Source organism: Pseudopodoces humilis, chromosome 5 (genome assembly GCF_049639895.1).
Source record: "Pseudopodoces humilis isolate 2021_Gansu_Grassland_sample_001 chromosome 5, ASM4963989v1, whole genome shotgun sequence".
Taxonomy (NCBI): Eukaryota; Metazoa; Chordata; class Aves; order Passeriformes; family Paridae; genus Pseudopodoces; species Pseudopodoces humilis.
The window spans coordinates 18152503-18172005 of NC_142204.1; the positions used below are offsets into that span (position 1 = coordinate 18152503).

The 19503-nt window shown below is 47.8% G+C and overlaps 1 protein-coding gene across 1 annotated transcript; it reads right to left on the bottom strand.

The window, feature by feature from the left end:
• Window positions 1-592: 592 nt before the first annotated feature.
• On the bottom strand, window positions 593-14452 carry SVOPL (SVOP like). The gene is made up of 14 exons (XM_005527947.2): window positions 14374-14452; window positions 13745-13836; window positions 12654-12752; window positions 12128-12199; window positions 11899-12023; window positions 10560-10623; window positions 9036-9161; window positions 7594-7722; window positions 5951-6024; window positions 3773-3975; window positions 3141-3252; window positions 2673-2754; window positions 1142-1231; window positions 593-796 (listed from the first exon to the last, which is right to left on the bottom strand). The coding sequence occupies exons 1-14, from the start codon at window positions 14450-14452 to the stop codon at window positions 629-631; spliced, it is 1515 nt and encodes a 504-aa protein (XP_005528004.2). The 3' UTR covers window positions 593-628.
• Window positions 14453-19503: the final 5051 nt, after the last annotated feature.

Consider the following 19503-nt stretch of genomic DNA (forward strand, 5'->3'; position numbering starts at 1 on the left):
AAAGAATATGGATTATTCTTAGCCTGTGGTCTTGTGTTCTATACAGGTCAGTCTGCAGAGTGATGCAGAGTGGTGTGATCATGCTGCTGCATGCCACAAAAATCTCCATGCTGCTATAGCTGAATTTATTGAAATCACAGGACTGCTCAGCACCTCCTCTAATTAAACTGGTGTGACTTGCCCATGGGAGACTGCTAAATTTAAACTTTTTCCCTTAATCTTTGGGCTTAGTGCTTTGGCTGATTGCTGTATAGAAAACACTGACCATAAGGTCTTAGCTGGTAGATGAAGGTGAGGCTCTTGCCTTGAATTTGATTAAGAAATGACTTTGGTAGTTTAGGTGCTCTGTACATCTGCTGTCCTTTCTCCTGGCAGAGCAGAGCATGTGCCTGGGAAGCTGCACCTTTAAGTCAGGCTTGGAGATAGATGTAGAGAGGGGCTTGCACAAGCTAAAGCTCACAGGCTTACGTGAGGTGGCTGGGGCTGGCAGCCTGGCTTGTTCTTTCGTGAGAAACAAGCTTTGGATAACTGGGATAACAGCGCTTGAAGCTGCTGCAGCAGCATCTTCCTGTGAGCGCCTATCAGGCTTGTGAAACCTCAGGAGAGCTGGGTTTGGATTCTGGCTGCATCATCCCCTAGCAGCATTTAGACCCAGAGGAGCTGCTAGTGTGCTGGTACCCACCTGCAGGGCCCTGCCCTTGGTCTCGATGGGCAGTGTGACTGCAGAGATGGCACAGATGATGCACACAGAGGAGAAGAGACACAGGGCCCCCATGAAAGAAGCGCTCATAAGAACCTGCAGGCCAAAGAACATCAAACAGGAGCTCACTGGTGTGGGGGACTGGCACTTAATTAGCAATTAAGATGGACAAAGGGTCACAAATGCCTGAGAGACTCCACAATAGAAAAAAGTACCTTGTGAAACTTAAGAGCTTTCTGAAAGTATCAAATGCTAGTGAGCTGAATTCTGTGATGAGTTACTCAGTGCTACAGCTGGCAAAGGCCACCCAAGTACTCTATGGGGTTGGGAGGGAATGGATTACATCCTTCCCTTTTTTTGGATGAATTTCAGGGACATCTCTCTGTATTTGATGGCAGTGTGCAGCACAATGTTTACCAACATTATCAAGCGTGCTCTTACTTGTGATATAAATGGAGCCACCATTGCTCCCACACGGCACAGTGACCCACTTGTCCCCATCCCCAGCGCTCGCATTGTGGTGGGATAAACCTAAAACAGGCCAGAAAGAAATTGGATTAGTGCAACAGCAATCCACAATAGCTGTACTTTTATTTAAGCTTTTTTTTATCAGAGTGACACCTTGTGTTATCAAGGGCACCTAGTGGATAAGATATGGAAATAAAAGCTCCCTCAAGCCTCATTTGAGCCATTACAAATCTGTCATTTTTTTGCCCCAAGTAAAGTTTTAGGGCAAGTCAAAGCTAGATGTGATTCTCCTTTGTTTAGCACCACTATGACCACTTTGTCTCCTGGCTCTATGATCAAAGTCACATAGGTTAGGTTGGGTGCTAAAGGAAAAAAATCTGTTTATACTGCTAGGCCCTGTATCTGGAAAGCAGGAGGAAAAGATATTGTCTGCAGTGCTCAAGTCTGTCTATTAATTATTGTCAACAGCACCTTTGTTTAGAAAGAATAAAAAGAAAAACAGATCCTGGTAAGAAATATCCAGGCTTAGAAGAAGTGCTTTGTGTAGTTTATTTTTCACACTTCCCAAACATCTGAGCCAATGAAACACTTAAATATAAGTTTTACTGAATTACCTTTTAATATCAACAGATTTTAGCAAGCATACATGTGTAAGTCTTTGTTTAAATACTTTACTGAGCCAAGCAAATTGAGTAAGTTATTTCAAGAAGAGTCCAAGCACTTGGCTTGAAAGATTTTGATCATTGATTAAATTGTGAGTAGAACTGATTTATGGTACAGCAACGGTCTTTACATCAACAGCAACTTATTCAAGACTACTAAAATTGTGGTATTAAAACAGGTGCAAGTTTAAATACTACACTCTTAAAAGTGCAAGGGAGCTACTTCTGTTTGCTTTGGATGACTTTAATCAATTAACAAGGAAATCCATTTAACTCCATACAATTGATTTTTTAAAAAAAAGAACAACACAAACCCCAACAATTTATACTTAATTCACAGAACTCATGGCTCCAAAGTTGTATGAAGGAAAAACTCTTTAAAAGATTAAAACTTTTTGCAGACAGAACATAGCAATTTCCATTAAGGGAAAAGATTTGTGTATATAAACCCATATACTACCTCAGACAGACCCTTAAGTGCTGGGAAATGTGCATTTTAGTGGTAGTCTGTTTTCTCACTGTGGGGGTTAGATAGGAGGAAGATTGTGGCTTTTGGAAGATAGTGGCAGCCAACATCCTCAAAGACAGTGTTTTATAGGAGCTGAGCAACAGCTGGCTTAGTAGGGCACTCCTCTTCCATCTACTGCTGTCATCTCCAAGCTGGTTTTCCGATTCCTTCTCTTATCTTGCATATGAAAACACTGTCACCAAGATGCCAGAGACACATAGTTCAAGGAAGGTGACTCTTAACCAGTCCATAAACTAGCAGTCACCATTCCTGGGTATATACAAATAGTATTTGAAGCCTCCAAGCAGCTGAACACACCTCAAGGAGAACCCACCTCTGCTGTGTAAATGTAGATGGTGTTGAAGTTTGCTGAAACCAAGGCACGCAGCATGAAGAGAAAGCCAACCATGCCTGCACTAGACAGAAATTCATGTGGAGCAGAGTTAATGTCACTGAACAGCATCAGCAGAGATGCCAGAAAGAAAGAAAGAGGAAAAAAATAAATGAAAAATATAACTTCTTTCCAGTGCATGTTGTTCACACTTTTTTCAATATTCTGGACTGTGCTAGAAAGCAGCTTGTTGGATGCTTAGGCGAAGCCAAGTGGGCTCAGTCATACAAGTGAGCCCCTCTGCACACCACTGCACCATAGAATCTGCTGCCACAGCTTTCCCAGGAAAGGGAGAGCCAGTCAGAGGCTTTTCTCAGACCTACAAGAATCACTGGCCTGAAAGAGTGGTGACCTGAGAATACCTCAGCATTGCATACCCTCAAACAAGACCCATAGTCTGAGCCGGAGTACCTCGAGGTGCAGATATTAAGAAGCAGAAAGAACAGAGCTGTACATCCCATGGTGATACACAGGCTTAGACGTCTTCCAAGGAGATTGATGCTGAGAATGTTCACAGGATTTACTGGAAATAAAAAGGAAAACCATAAAACATTTGATGATCTCACTGCAATGATTGCCTGCCTTGACAGACCTTACGCAGTGTGACTCAGAGACACATGGCTGCATCCCCAGTGCCCACCAAACATCCCATAAAATGCATAAACCTTATTGTTCCCTTTCTGCACTCAAAGCCTGCGATTTGCCCCCATGCCCCTTTGTTTTCACCCTTCCCTTCAGATGATGAAGCCTGTGCTTCTCTAAAAGTGGTTGTGCTGAGACAGGACACCAATGTCTGTCCTGAGCCATGCAAGGAAGGCGGGCTGGGTGAACAGCTCAGGCCTGGGTGATTTTGGTTCCTCTGATCACAGCACAGGCAAACACCAGGGCCTGAGGTGTGCCCCACTGAGTGCCCTGCTGAGCCAGCAAGCTGCCTGCAGCACCCAGGTGGTGTGGGCCCCTGTCACCAAGTGCCTGCACAGCTTGAACCCTTGCAGTGAGCACTGAGAGGGGGGTGGCAGGGCAGGGATGGGGGAAGAGGTTACGTGCGATCTCCCCGACTGTGCTGATGATCATGGTCTGGTAGGCAGCGGGCCCAAACAAGTGGCAGTGGCAGGGGCTGTGGCTCTCCTCAGGGTCACCACTGGAGTCTTGCAGTGGTGGGGCTGTGGAGCCACAGACAAGGTCCCGCTCCAGCAACTCAGCGCTGGCCAATATGACACCGTAATAAGCGAAAGCTATGCCGAGCCTGTGGGGAGAAATATTGCAGTGAAAGGAAGGTCAGGAAACTCAAATGCAGCAGGTTTTGGGTGCCCTGGAATCTCTGCTGCTGCTTGCACCAGCTGTGCATGATGGAACCCTTTAGCCTGAGCAGAGAGGTGGCTTGGGCATCTACCAGGCTACTGGTCACCTGTGCCATGGAACTCCCCTCCTATCCATGTCCAGGCACTGCTCTTTCTCAGTAAACCTCACCCCAGCTCATAGTTCAGCTTTGTATGGGGTTTGCATGGCCAGGTTTTGGTAGTGGGTAGGGGACTACAGACTTCTATGAGAAGCTTCTGGAAGCTTCCTCCATGCCTGACAGAGCTGATGCCAGCTGACTCCTGCTGCTGACCCAGGCTGAGTCCATCAGCAATACTGGTAGTGCCTAGGGGATAATATTTGTCAGAAGCAGAATAAACTGCAAGAGCAACAGTAGCCAGAAAAAGGCGTGAGAACATGTGTGAAAAACACCTCTGCAGACACCCAAGTCAGTAAAGAATGGAAGGCAGGAGGTGCTCCAGGTTCCAGAACAGAGGTTCCCCTGTATCCTATGGTGCAGACCATGGTGAGACAGCTGTACCCTTGCAGCCCATGGAGGTCCACAGTGGAGCAGAGATCAAACTGCAACCTTTGGAGGTTCTCATGCCAAAACAGCCTGAAAGAAGCTGTGACCCCATGGGAAGCCCATGCTGGAGCAGGTTCCTGACAGGACCTGTGGGTCTGTGGAGAGAGGAGCCTGTGCTGGAACAGGTTCCTGACAGGACCTGTGGGTCTGTGGAGAGAGGAGCCCACGCTGGAGCAGGTTTGCTGGCAGGACTTGTGACCCCCTGGGGGATCCACACTGGAGCAGCTCATAAAGTACTGCAGTCCACGGGAAGGACCCACATGGGAGCAATTCATGGAAGACTGTTTCCCATGGGAGGAATTATTATTACTACACTGGATCGGGGAGGAGTGTGAATGCCCTTTCTACCCAAAGATTTTCAAGAGGAGTTTTCATTAACTGGCTGGAGAGGCTCACGTTGCACCCTGTCTGACTGTCTAAAACACAGCATTGGTGGTTGGCAGCCTTGCTTTGTCATTATCAGGTAATTCAGAATACACCAGATCATAAGCAGGCTGAAAAGTAATTTTCACTTTTTTATCCCCCCCAGGTAGTTTCAGAAATGAGCAGCAGAATTTGGGCCACCTGGGAAGGCAGGGAATGCTGGGGGGGATGGGAATGCAGACCTGGGAACATGCCAGGAGCTCCTGGGATGACTAGAAGACAAAGAAAGATAAAAAGACCAAAAAGATGTTTTATAACACTCACAGAAATCAAGGGAAAAAAAAAAAAACATAAAAAATTCAAGGCCTGACTTCACAACATTTTGGGTCAATGGGTTCCCACAGACTTATTATTTATACATTTCCATTCCAGACAGCAAAGTCAATGAAACATGTATTACCCTTGCATGCAGCTACTGGGAACACTGCATATGAAACCTGTCTCCTCAATCTTAATTTACCCCAGGGAGTAGCGCTGGTAATGGAGAAAGTGTTTCTGTTGGAGCCCTATCTCACTGGTCCTTTGGCTGCCCGTGGGGAGAACAAGTTTACCCCAGGCAGGGAAGGAGAGCTGCAGGCACATGGCTGGTCCCACTTCAGTCAGGTGTGGGCTCTGCCCCATGGCTCTCCCCTGGCTCCCAGGAGCTGCCCTGTCCTGAGGAAGGACTCACAGCACCATCCTGGAAGTCCAGCCCTTTTCTGCCTAATTTAACAGCAACCAGGCAGGGTGTCTGAGGAGTGGTCTGAAACAGGACAAATCTATGGTGATCCATGTGCTTCCAGCTGCCAAAGATCTGCAGCCACCATCAGAGGCAGAGTGGTGTCCTGTTAAAGGCAGAGTCAATGGGAGACTTCTGCTCCCTGCACACTATCAACCAAGAGAATGAACAGATAATCAAGAGAAAATAAATTACCATATAATCCATATCTGCAAAGTGGTTCTGAGGTATTTGGGGTGGATGAGGTCCTTGAATCTTCCCCTTCTTTCCTGCAAAATCATACAATAGAAACAGAAGTTTCTATGAAGGCATCTTTGATACAGGAGCAAGAGTTCTGTGAGAGCACTTGGTCCTCCTGTGTCCAGTCCTGTCCCCAGGCTGCTTGTGGCACCGACAGAGTCACACATGGTGCAACACAGCACCCACCAAACCTCCAGAGAGCAAAGCCCCGCTTCCCAAAAGATACCCCCAGGAAGCTGCACTGTAGAAGAATGGAGGAGGGGAGAAGAGAACATCCTGAGCTCTCCTGGCCCCAAAGGACCCCCAGATCCGAGCAGTCTGGTCTCATTGTGACAGTGATGGTGCCAGAGTGGGCGGGTCCTGGTTGCTGCTGGGGGGCCAGCGTTGCTGGGGCTTCTGTCAGCTCCCACTGCCCCATGTGCTGCTCTGCCTTTGAAGCAAGTTTTGGGACATATGAATCTTTCTGGGAGGCCTGAAATGCCAGTGAGCAGAGACTGGCAGGCACTGGGGGCCCTGCCTGACCTGCTGCTCCCCAGGATCCTATCACTGAGAGGAGACAAGTTCACAGGGATGGTCTGGGTTGACTTTATTTTTATTTTCTTCATCATTTGTTAAGCCTGAGAGAGGGAAAAACTAACAAAAGCCCTTCCCACATTCAGTGTGGGTCCATCACATAAATTCAATTAAATTACAGGGAAGCTTTAATCCTAACTAATTCCAATACAATAGCACCATCTTGCATGAATTGCTAATCACAATACTTGCTGCCTGTGGGATTGAATATGCAGGAAAAAGATCCAGGAAATGGATTTAAAAGAGCTGAATAATTCTGAGGCCCTGAACAATGGACTTGTCTAATCTTCCTGTCTTGAGGGGTCAAAGGACCCACCTAAGTCCTCCCACCCACCAGTCAGCAGAGCCCAGATTGGGTGAGAGGGGGAGAAGTCTGGGAGGAGACTGCCCCCCCTGCAGCACCCACACGTGTTTTTGGGCATTTCAGTCCAGCAGTGATCCACTCCTGAGCTGCTCAGCTCCTTACAGGTACCTGTGAAATGGTCTCTCCTGCTTTGACCCTCTTCTGCTGGTCTGTGGCTCCACACTCGGGGATCTGGAGTGCTGGGACACAGTGGGGACAAAGCCAGGCCAGGGGCTGGGAGAAGCCTCTGGGAGCACTGGCTTGACCTTATGGCAGGGATGCTTGCAGCCTACCCGGTCACAGCCCTGAGAGGCACCCCAAGGGACAGTTCCCAGATCTCATGACAGAGGGAACACCCCTGCAGGATGGCTGGGCAATAAGGAATAATGCTTTGCCAGTAGCCCTTTTTGTGGCAAAGGAAGCAAATATTTTCTTAGCCCAATATTTTTGTGAGCAAACACAAACTTAGGAGAAAAAAAAAAGCAGAAAACTCCATTCCATTTTGAAGGCCAAGATTACTGTTTCTCCAAAAGAAAACTGACATCTTCATCATCACTTTCAGAAGTTGTTTGGAAAGGAGCCAGGCAAGGAGGTGAGAGAGGCAGCACAAGATGTGGTTGGCAGTCCCACCCCCTCCCTGAAGCCCTGCCTGGGATGGATGGGTTGGACAGCCTCAGCTTACCTTGGCAGGCTCCCTCAGCTGTCCCTGTGGCATGGCCACCCCGTTCATCCTGGCTATCCTCTGCAGCGTGGCCAGCGCAGCCCCCGTGTTTCCCGTGGACACGTTGTACCGTGCCGACTCTGGAATGAACTGAAAGCAGAGCAGGAAGCCTTTCTGCACCTCTCTTGTCCTACTCACAGCTTCACATCATGCCCAGGAGCCTGCTCAGGTTGGCACAGGGCACCCCATGAGCTGGAGCGGCCTTTTGCCTGTTCTTCTCCCCAGCCATGCCCTGGGGTACCCTGTGTGTCCCAGCCCCCCATTCCCCATGCTGGGGGCCTCACCCTGCCCAACAAAGCCCTTTGTTGGTCCAGCTCCCAGGGGTCTGCCACTGAGCCATCTGTGTCAAGCGCTTATGAAAGGTGAAACCAAAGACACAGGTTTAATGAAAAAAAACCCTGAATTAATTGGCACTCTAAAATGAGATGAGGCACATATTACTTAAGCAGAAGGCACTACAAGGACATTTTAATAAAAAGGAAGAAGCGGTTGAAATGCAGCTCAGCACTAGCATTTGATGCTCTTTCCAAAGTAAAATACTTTTTTTATTAAATGGTAGCTCTATTAAATTATGAACAATTACATCTGTTTCAAATATGAATTAAAGACTCCTTTTTTAAAGTTATGCATGCTAACTCTGTCTTTTCTTTCCCTGGATTACAAACTTTTTGCTATCCAATTTTTCTGGAAAAATATTCAGGGAAACTAAACATCCAGGTTATACGAGTGTATACTCAGAGCAACCTTACGTTTGCCTGCCCAGATGGACTTGTGCATTCAGTCAGCTGCAGGAAGAGCTTTTACATCTGTATAGCCTCCACCAGCCACAGCTCAGCACTGCAGTGCCCATGAGCACTGTAAGCAGGGATTTTCCACATCACCCTCCGCAAATCAGATAGTGCTCATGTCCAAAGCTGATTTTTCTGAAGCAGAAGGAAACCTGGGGAAGCTGTGGTTTACCCTGGTACTCTGTGAACACTTTACTGAGGCTACTTTCCTCAGCCCTAGAAAATGTAAAGACTGAAGAGCATGTGATGTGCCCAGCCTCAGACTGAAGGTATTATTTGTCTTTTTTTTTTTTTATGCGCTATCTAGACTGTCTTCCTCTTGGTGCCTGGCCTGTCACCACAATCCCTGGGGACTACTGGAAGCCTGGACCTAGGCTGCTGGAGGGCTACAGCAGACCAGTAAAGCCAGGTCATCACCAGCAAGGCAGCATCTCCCCAGCAGCTGGTCTGCAGCCCCACCAGGACTTCAGGACCTTACCGAGCCGCTGTGTGAGAGGACTGAGGAGGAGAAAGGAGGACATAAGAAGAGCCCCAGGATGAAGGGGATGGAGGACGATGGTGCCTGGGGAGACATCAGGCAGTACAGCAGGGAGTGGGGAGTGGAGATCTTCCTACCTTGAACACCAGGATGAGAAGGATGCCAGGGATGGAGGCAATTCTGATCAACCACCGCCAGCCGATGGTTGGGTTCACCACTGATGCCAGGCCAATGATTAACAAGGATCCTGCCAGCCAAAACACCTTTCCAAGGGAAGGAAAGGGATTAGAACATGAACACATGGCAGTGATTTGTTTGTTTTCTTCTCTTCTGGTGTGGTATTGTGGATAGATGGGGAACTGTGCTAGGGATTGCTGAGGTGCAACTAAGCCATCCTGTGGCTGTATGAGAAGCTGGGCTTGAGTGAGAGGAAAGAGGGAAAGGCAAGAGTTTGGGGAGGGACAGTGAAGGTAGTCTTAATTAGCTCCAGGTAAAAACAATAATTTGCTGTGGATACAATTGTACTTAAAGCCACTTTTGTCCTTCCAGTCACTTCTCTGCTAATGCTCATGTCCATGAATTTTCCTGTTCTCTAGGTCTCTTCAGGGAAGCAGCAAATTTACAATCTCAGAAAGCAAAACCAGGCCAGATTTTCACTGCTGAAAGTTGGTGGCTCTCCAGTAGACTCAATGCCAAGCTATACCAACAGAGAGTCTGGCCTCTGATCTGCAAGTACATTCCTTTCTGAGGTTTGCTTGTTGCCATTAGGAGACACATCCCTTTCCAGGGGACCACCCAGGGGACCTCAGCCAACAACAATCACAAAAGCTACAGCAAGTTCGTGAATAGCCTGTGGGCAAAAATACTAAATTTCTGGGGAGAAATACAAGATTGTTCTTTCATACATCTTTCCGTTTCTGATGACGTTTTGGTAATGATGCCCTGGGATCAAGGAGACTGCAGAAGGAAAGCAAATAATGCCTGCCATGAAGAATCTGGTTCAGCAGTGGGATGAATTTGTGCACTCAGAGGTGTCACCACTGATCATCTGCACATGCAGCAAGTGCCCACTGCAGAAGTCTGCAGTAAGCAATGACCCAGCAAGTGGGCACAACCCTCCCAGCATGTGTCAGGCCAAATTTGGGACTGACTGTGCTAACCCTCCCCTGTGCAAAGCCCCTGGCAGAACCTGAGCAGGGACAGGAGAGGACTAAGACCTCACCTGGGTGTCACTGCATAAACCACTTGTTATCTCTGGGGGTCAAAAGAGGGGAGAGGGGGGATACACCTCAGCTGGGAGTGGGCTGGGAATGTCACTAGATCCAGAGCCTGCCAGTCCATCAGCACTGGTCCCATTAGACCAGGCAGCCCCATTGTCAGTAAGACAATCAAGAGGCTGGGTGTCAGCCATCTCTCAAAGTCCCCATACAATGTTGGGAGCATCAAATCATTTGAGAAGATATTTCCTCTTCCTGTGCATGTCTTTAATGACAGATGCCACACTCTGAGGCACAGGAGGCAGTGGACTCTTGCTCAGACCCAGACAAGTGTGATTAGTCTGGGAGAAGTGTTGATGTGCTGGAGATGTGGCTTCCAAACTGCAGTGGGACAAATTGCCTGGGACTTGGAGCTAGAAGAAACAGTGATGTGTTCACTTTTACCTGAGATAAGGGCAACATGTATCCCCGGTATTTGGTGGGCAAAAACTCAGTTTTTATGATAAGTCTAGCAAAAAAGGGAAAAAAAAAGCAGAAATACAGTTGCAATGAGAATTTCCATACAAATCAAGTAACAGTTCAGCTCAACTCATAGCATGAATACCATCCCTCCTGCACCTTGAGCACCCAGAGACAAGGAATCACTGTCCAATATGCCTCCCACTCTAGCACCAAATTACATGCAAGGGAAACACAAGGCACAAATGCTTTCCAGCCCATGACTGTGGGATACCAGGAGATAAAGACTGCAGTCTATGCATCAGGAAACCTATGGGAAGGCCCTGTGGGGTGACTGAGGTGTCAGCACAGGCATAAATATGATCATAGAAATGAACATTTTTGTAAAGGGTTTTTTCCCATGAAATAAAGAAAACTGTTCTGCTTTTTAAACAGTTGCAGTGCCTTCGGGGCGGGGGGCTTGTGGCACAGGCATTTCTCAAGGTCCCCAGTGTTACTTGTGTTTCCTTAGCTGGACAGAGAGAGCGGTGGGAAGAGACCCTCAGTGGCTCCTTCTGTCTCAGCCAGTGAAGTGTTTTATAAAATGTTCAATTTCCTTCCATCCTCATGAGGCTCATGAGCAGCCTCCATGGCCAGGGAATGGGAGCCCTCCTGTGAGGGGGACAATGCCAGCAGCACAGCAGATGCATGACTCAGGCACAGCTGCCTTCTCCTCCCAACAGCGCCTCTCTCCCCCATGTCCTTTCTTTCAGCAAATGGCTTTTGTGTCAATATGACCAGTTTGGGGCTTTCCTTTGTGGGCAGCAACCAGGCTTTGAGGAACCATGGAAGGTGCTGAAATGTTTCATGTCTTTCCATAAGAGAGTCAACAACAACAACAACAACAACACTTCCAGGCCCCTGGTGAAGTGGTTGTTAATATTGTGAATTTTTCCCCCCACATCCTCCTTTCTGCCCCAACAAGACAAAAATTTCATTTCAGTGGGAACGTTTAACATAATTAAAAAAGAATTTTCTACCGAAGTGGAATTGCAGCGACTTTTTCTTTTTCCTAAAGGAGGAAGCAGCCTTTACTCATCTATTACCTGTCTAATTGTTTTTATATGTGCTTAATAATCCTTCTGTCACCAGCTTAATGTAAACCAGCTGCCCCCTCTCTTCCGGGCCTCAGGAGACCTTGGGAACTGCAAATTAGGTCAATTGACCGGGATTTAGTGAAATTACAGAATGGCTTTTTGTTTCAAGGACGTGTGGGAATTTGGTCCCCTTTTCCCTTCCAGCCCCTCCATTGCCTTCTCTGGGAAGGCAGCTTGCACAGCCTTACCCTTGCGCGTGGCCTGACACGCCACCGCCTACCATGGCCCGCAGCAACACAAACCAGATGTAGGATGGGGCAAACGAGGTCAGCAGGGAGAAATAGGCTGCCCAGAGGAAGGAGAGCAGCAGGATCTGCAAAAGGGCAAGAATTAGGGTCATTAAAGCACAGGCTCAGCCAGGTGCACAGCTCCTGTGGAGCACAGGAAAAGGACGCACAGCCCCCGGCAGTCACTCACCTTCCAGCGGCCATACCTGTCGGCCAGGAGCCCGAGCACTATGCTGAACACCATGTAGCCAAAAAACACCATCTGAGGGGAATTGAAACACAGCTGTGGAGGGCCCATTCCCAGCTACATGGGGAAGCTCTACTCTTTGAGCTGTGGGTGAGCTGTGTGTTCTCAGGGCAGCAGGATGAACTGCAGTGCCCAGAACCACAAGTGAGTGGCTTTTGGGGGATGGCTTCCTTTGTGTAAGCACTCACTGCTGCAGCCCGCAAAGTTGGGGGTGGATGGCAAGGTTTTCAAAATAAGAACCTGGAAGGGGGATTTCTTTGGCTTTGGCATTACTTGCTGTGGGTGTGGACATCTGTTCTCATCAGCTTAATTTCTGATGTCTACAGTTGTGGCACTCTTCTTGTCCTGTAAGGGGGCCCTAGGAATTTGTTTGGTTCGCTGGGAAATGTGTTTTCCAAAACCCGTGGTGGTGCCCATGACTATGACCACATGGTGGATGACCTGTCTGAGAGGAACACGAGTCACTCACTGTTGTCACTAAAGCCACCTGCCAGTCCTGTAGCTGCCACTCGCATCGGATGAGAGGGGACACAACAGCTATCAGCATGATCTCCATGGCTTCAGCCACCTTTGGGAGCAAGTGTGTGCATTAGCAAGAAGGGAAACCACAAGAAGCCCACAGGGGAAAGTCTCTCAGTCCTACAAGGCCTGCATGTTCCACCATGGCAATCTACCACGACAAAGCAGTCCTGTGAAGCCATGGTGCCTCTACAGAGATCTGAGCCCTGTGCCTGACCTGGAAGATCTTGGTGACAGGGAGAGGAGGAGAGAAAGGTGCACCTAGAAAGCAGGTACAGGTGCACCGTATACCTGGGAAGTTTGGAAAGAGTCATCCTTGGCAGAAAAGACTCTTACCCTGCTGTGTTAATAGAAGATCTTCAACTACCTCTGGAAACCAAACTGCTTGGCTGGGTACCTAGCTGTGGATTCCGGCATCTAACATGAACTCTTAAAACTGTTTTTGAATAAAAACATCATTGCCCCATTGGCTGTTTGCCCCAGCAGCTGGCTTCAGTTAGGAATGAACTGACTGCTTACACACAGCTTCAGACTTTTCACCTCAGCTGCAGCAATCTTCATGGATAGACCTTATTACATCTTTACCCAACCTGGCTTTTGCTGAAGTTCCAAAACAGGTACATCATTAACCCAAGACCATGAAAGTTAGGAAGTTTTTCAGGTAGCCAGGGGTGAGAAGATGTCAGACTTTCTGAGCCAGATTGCCCAGGATTTGGGTGCTGTGGAGATGACATGGAAAATACCATTGTGAGGCTGAACCTAACCTTCAGGCACTGAATGAAGACACGCCCTGACAGTGCTCTGGGACAGGGGCCAAACCATGATGCTCTGGGCCAGCCTGCCCTGAAAGAGGTCAGATATCAATAGGGCCAAAATCTACTTTCACCAATGATGAAAATAGCAGAAATCCTGCTTGAAAAGATATGTATAGGAAAAAAATAGGCTGGCAGCAGTATGTGCTTATGGCTGTTACTGCATGGTGATAAGAAAACTGAGAAGAAAGCTTTTTTCAGGCCAGCACAAATGGCTGCAGATACCTACCCCAGTGCTGCCCATGATGAGGAAGAGCATGATATGGAACCTCCCAAACCCAATGGTTTCCACAGCTTCTTCAACTGTAAATGTCTTTTGCCCTACACATGAAAAGAAAATTAAGACACAAAAACTGTCAGCAGCCAAGTTGTGCCTCCTCTTCATAAAAAAATATTTTTCATACTACTGTGGGACTGCACCAGGAAAAGGCCTGGAAACACCTACCAGTTGTATGTCCCCTGACCAGCCCCTGGATGTCCTGGTGGCAAGTCACAACAGGGGGTTGCTGAAACAGCAGCCAGTGCAAACAGAGGAGCAGCCTTTTTACAATTTAAAATGCTTTTGAAACAGAGTAACATTAGACAAATTATCCCAAGAAAATGAATCCTCAAATCACCAAAATAATAAAATGTTTACGCAAAACAGAGGCCTGAGAAAAGCTAAGCCAGCAAGCTCTTCTCACTGTCACAAGCAGCAGTCACTAGCCTGGTAGGTGTGGTGGGAGGGGAGTGCAGGATGCTGATGTTGTGGCTCCATGTACAGAGGTTTTAAGTAGCTGCAGCGGCACAACTGAGGACCCTCCCTCTACCCCAGCTAAACAAGGAGCCAAATGTCTAGTCCTGTCAATACAAACCCACCTTTTGGTGGTTCTTTTCTCTCTGAGTGGATTTCTTCCAAGCCAATAGCATTTTCTGCCTCTTTTGGTGCAGTGGCCATCTCAGCTCCTGCTGGGATCCACTGTTTCTGTGAGCAAGGCTAGGATTTATCTGTGAAACCTCACAACAGTCATGAAGTCACCTGAGCAAGAAAACAGCAAGGCAGTTTCTCACACTGGAGTGGAAACATTCAGATACAGTAAAATATGAGTGTTCCATGCAGCTACTGGAAGATATCCTTTCCCATCAGGGTTTTGGTGAAAAACACGTAGAAACGTCACAGGGTTAGTTGAACTGAGAGACGTCAGTCATCACATCACACCGGCTGTTTTTATGGAAAGTCCAGGGACTGCCTTAGGGAAGACTGGAGACCTGCTAAGGTAAGAGAGCATGTGATGACTTCCCCAGCCCAGAGGTGAGTGAAATGCAGTCCAGTCTGAAAGATGCTGCATCTCCAGGATCCAAGACGTGATACAGCCAGTAGCTGTTGCCCCTGCTGGAGGCTCCCAGTGGAGCTGGGTTTGAGTGGGCAGTAGAGGTGCTGTACTCTGCAATTGCTCATCCTGGTGGGAGCCCCCACTGAGGCAGAGCCAGGTGACCCAGCCAGCTCCCTATCCCCAGGATCTTGGGGGTGGCAGGGGTAGCACTGAGCTCCTCACCCGAGCAGCACACAGCCTCCTGCTGCAAACCAGCCCCTCTGCCTCATCCCTTGCTATGCTAATCCCCATCCTCTCAGGGCGTCCATAGACACAGCCATGCATTCTGCATTGCAGCTGGAAGCTGGATTCCTCTGCCAATGTTTCTGGCTTTCAGCACTAGATCTTTTGGCCTTATCACTGTTGCTTTTCCTCATCAGAAAAACTCATTTTAATCCCAGGGCAGGCATTAAGCACACTGATTGCTTAAACCCACAATCTCTCCTGCTGAGTGCATGCTCAGGCACTGTAGAGGGGAGCTGAACATATCTGCACTTTGCTGACACCCTCTCCTTTGATTACCTCCCTTCAGGAGTGCTGAGGCTGTGTTCACAGCCAACCAGCAGAGACCTGGGAGGCTGCAGAAGGACGGGAGCTGGAGGGAATTAATGGCTGAGAGCATCTAATACATAGATGCTCTCTAGAGCATGTGTGAAAGGTACAAAATTCCATTTGAGAGAGAGGGCAGTGTGAACACAGAAAGCATGGAATGACAGTACTCCAGGATGGATGCCTTGATCCTATACTGAGGTACAGTTAGAAGGAGGCCATTAAGGACTAATGGCAGATTAGATGGTCACATACACTGACCTTGCTGTCACAGATCATTACAGTGCAGCACCCTGGAAGATGCAAAGGATATTGGTTACATCTGTCAATCAGCAATGCCCTCGGAGGCAGCAATAGCTGCCACCAGCTGATTATGATGGCCAACAGCTAGGGACTATTTCCAAGTGGAACTGTCTCAACAGAAACCAAACAAGGTGCTTGGATGAGCCTGTGGGAAGAGGTAAGGATTTACCGTTTGTCTGAATCGCCAAAGGCTTTGCAATAAAATCTGGGCACCTGTTTTTCTCCGTTTCTCTGCCTTTATGACTAGGGGCCTGCAAACACGTTCTGCTGTAAGCTGCCACATCACACCTCTGTCAGGTTAAACAGACATGCTCCTCCAAAACGTCTGTGGCAGGCACAGCCCACGGTGCCAGCAGGACAAACATCAAGCCCTGGGCCTTTTCCCATGCATCCTGATGCAGGGATACCCTGCTACTGCTTGCTGAGGGGTGTTGGAGCATTTCACTGGTGCCTGCTCTGGGCTGCATGCCTTCTTGCCACAACTCTTCCACAACAGGGGAGGGAACCCTGATCCCTGGTGCTGCTGTGCAGAGCCCACAGCGAGGGTCAGGTGCTCAAGCAGAAGGCTGCAGTGCCACCTCCAGCACCCCACAGTAGCCAGACACCCTCAGAGGCAGCAGGATGGTGGACAGCGCCTAATGTGAGAACCACACTAGCCTCAAATAGCAGCTGGTAAGCAGGTGGGATACACTCTCCAGCACCTCAAATAACACCAGAAATCTGTGCAGGCACAGCAAACCTCCTAACAGTTCCTACCAATCCTGTGTATTGCTAATCCCAAACCTGTGCAGCACTGTTTGCCTTGATGGAGCAGCTACTGTCTATCTTCTGGGAGTCACAAATTTCCCTCTATTTGTAAATCCAACAAAATGCCAATTACACGAGCCAAAAGAACAGCAGTGACAAAGCTGCTGCTGGCAGGTAAAGTAAAAATCCTCCAATTGAAGGGAACAAGCAAGAGTACATTGAAAGTGCTGCTGGGACCCACTGGAATGATGTTGTGACCCCCACCAGAGGTCTGTGAGGCACAAAGGCCATACAACATGCAGTGCTGCCTTGTGACACCACCTGGAAACTTTGTCAATAAGGTCAGAGACCTTCTCTGGCTGAGAATTTTCCCTGCAAGTGAGAGTGGGGGTATCTGATCATACAAATGATCAGACGTCCCAACTATTAAGCAAGATTTTACTAATTATTTATTTTTTTTTTATTTAATGAACTTTTCTTACCTCTGTGGTGTCTCAGGCTCGGGGGAGAAGAGCTTTTCTCTTTTCTGACCGTTTCTCCTCTGGTATTAACTTTTTACAGTGTTGGCAGTGCTGTTTGTTTGGGATCCAGGTCCCAGGAGTCAGGTTTCCTCCTTGCTGGGCACAGGCAGGTCCCTCTCCGCCCACCTCCACCACCCAGAGGTAGGTGCTGCAGGCAGGGTGCCCCAGTGCTGACCTGTGCTTGTCTCATTGCACCTACAGGTCCTTCACAGGCACTGCCCACCACGGGTGTTGGTGCTTACCCATCCCTTCTTGTGAGCATGACTCCAAGCAGGTGGAAGGAGGGTGCTGGGACACACGATTTTTGAAACATCAGCACGATTTTAGCTCGTAGGTTTCAGAGGTAGGTCCTGCAGCAGTCAGTGCCCACATAAGGCACCTTTGCCATCTCTTGCCCTGGCCTGCAGCCACCAGCTCTTCTTAGGCCAGATGAAACCAACTCAGGCACCAGCATCATGAGAAAAATAAGGCCTGCTTCATCCTTCTAAATTTCTTGATGAGGTAGAAAAATGCTGGGAGCATTCAAGGCTTTAAACTGCCGCAGGGATCCCAACCTTGTGCAGCAGATCTCAGTGCCATGATAGGTGTGGGCTCTAGGAACGTATGTGCTGACCTTTACTACTCAGTGTTGGTCTCACAAGGGTTTCCAAAATCCTTCTGTTTTGAATATATACACTGAGCTGGCAGCAATGGTGCCATAGTTTTATCAAAGTAACTCCCACGCTGAATCTCATGCTTCTAAGCATCTGGAAGATATTTGCTACCAACCAACATATGCTATCTCACAGCTTTATTTTATATCTTCTTCCTAATATCTAATATTCAGCTGTTATTGGCATCTGCTGAATGAGCTACATGATCCAAGCTGCCAGATCCATACCATTATGTTTTCATTGCAAAAACTCAGACAGCATGTGTGCAATGAGGTGAGGTTTCAGCATTCCAGCTCCCCAGCAAAGAAGGGAAAAAAATGACCAAAATTCCCGTAAAGTTCTAAGCCACAAGGATGAGCTTTCAGGCCCAAGTGTTTGGCATTGCTCAAAGGGATATTATGTCCATTACATTTTTCCAACCACCTCATGGTATTTTACTTATTTGCCATGGAAAGGCAAAGGCTGGTCAGAGTGAAGAACAAATGGAAATGCCTACGTGCATGAAAGGTCCAGGAGAATCTAAAGAGTGGGAGAGAGAAAAGAAAGGTTTCTATGCTAGCCCAGGACATGATGGAGAGCTATTATATAGGTAAAGATTGAGGAAAGTGCTGAAAACTCAGTCCAAAAGCTAGTTCATTATCATCAGTCCAGAGACCTAAGAGACTGGACAAGAACTCGACACCCGGCTTTCTTCATCTTCCACATCACAGAATTGTCCTGGTGGGAGGGCACAGACACACACAGCAATGGCTCTCACAAGATAAAAACTCATGAAAGAATGGCTGTGACTAAAAACAGTTTGCTTGACTTCCTTTCTTTGCCTTTCCTTTCTACAAGGTCATTCAATAAGTTTTGTTTAATGTTTGTTCCCTACAAAATGACGGAACTCATGCTGACAGTTAAACAAACTTCCCTAGAAATGGGATGAGCTCCGGATACAGAAGCACCCATTCTCCCCTGGGCACAGATCCTGAGGGGCATGCTGGGGTCCTGGCTTGGGTCAGGTATTCACAAGTCACACCTCTTCCAGCACTGGGTAAAGTTCAGTTAGACACTGGGCTGTTGTACCAAGCAGGTCTATTAGTCTGTAACAGTGGTCTCTGCTGGACCTGACCACACCTGATGGCCACATTCATAGAACCAGCTAAACAACATGTTCCACTCAGCTTAGCAGCTGTGCAGGGACCAGGCAGTCACTGCTCTGCTCTGAAATCCTCCTCACCTTCTGCAGGAAAACCTTTTAAGAGCAAAGAACTCTCTGGAACTTTTCTGGCTTTTTAAAGAATTCTTAAAAAGAACACAGATGAGATGCAGGGGTCTCTTCAAAGTGTATCAGTGCAACCCTGCCTCTCAGCAATCTGAATGCTTCCTGAATATCAGTGGGCTTGGTCCTCTTGTGGAGTGGGGAAGCATCAATCCCATATCACAAATGCTCAAGTGAGACACAAGCTGTGTTATTTGGTTGCACACAGAAAGAGAGAGAACTGACTACGGAATTAAGCCCAATGTTTGAGTTCAGTACAGTAAACAACAGACCATCTTGTCACCTGAGGTATTTACGGGATAACTTGTTTTTCTTGCTTAAAATGTAAACCTTAGACAAGGAGCAAACACCAAGGGTCAGATAATCTGTTTCTGGTAATCATCTTCTCAGTTACACTGCAATCACATGGAAGGCTGCAATTAAGATAAAATATGTGTTTGTGCAGAAAATCCACTCGCTGTTTCATAAAGCAAATTGTTTTCTCTGTGTCTGATAATGCATCAAACTACTTTGGCTTTTCTTTCTGCAAGACAGCTCTTCTCCTGAGTAGGAATAGACAAAACAGGCTGGAAGGAAGAAACAAAGGTGATGAGCAGCTG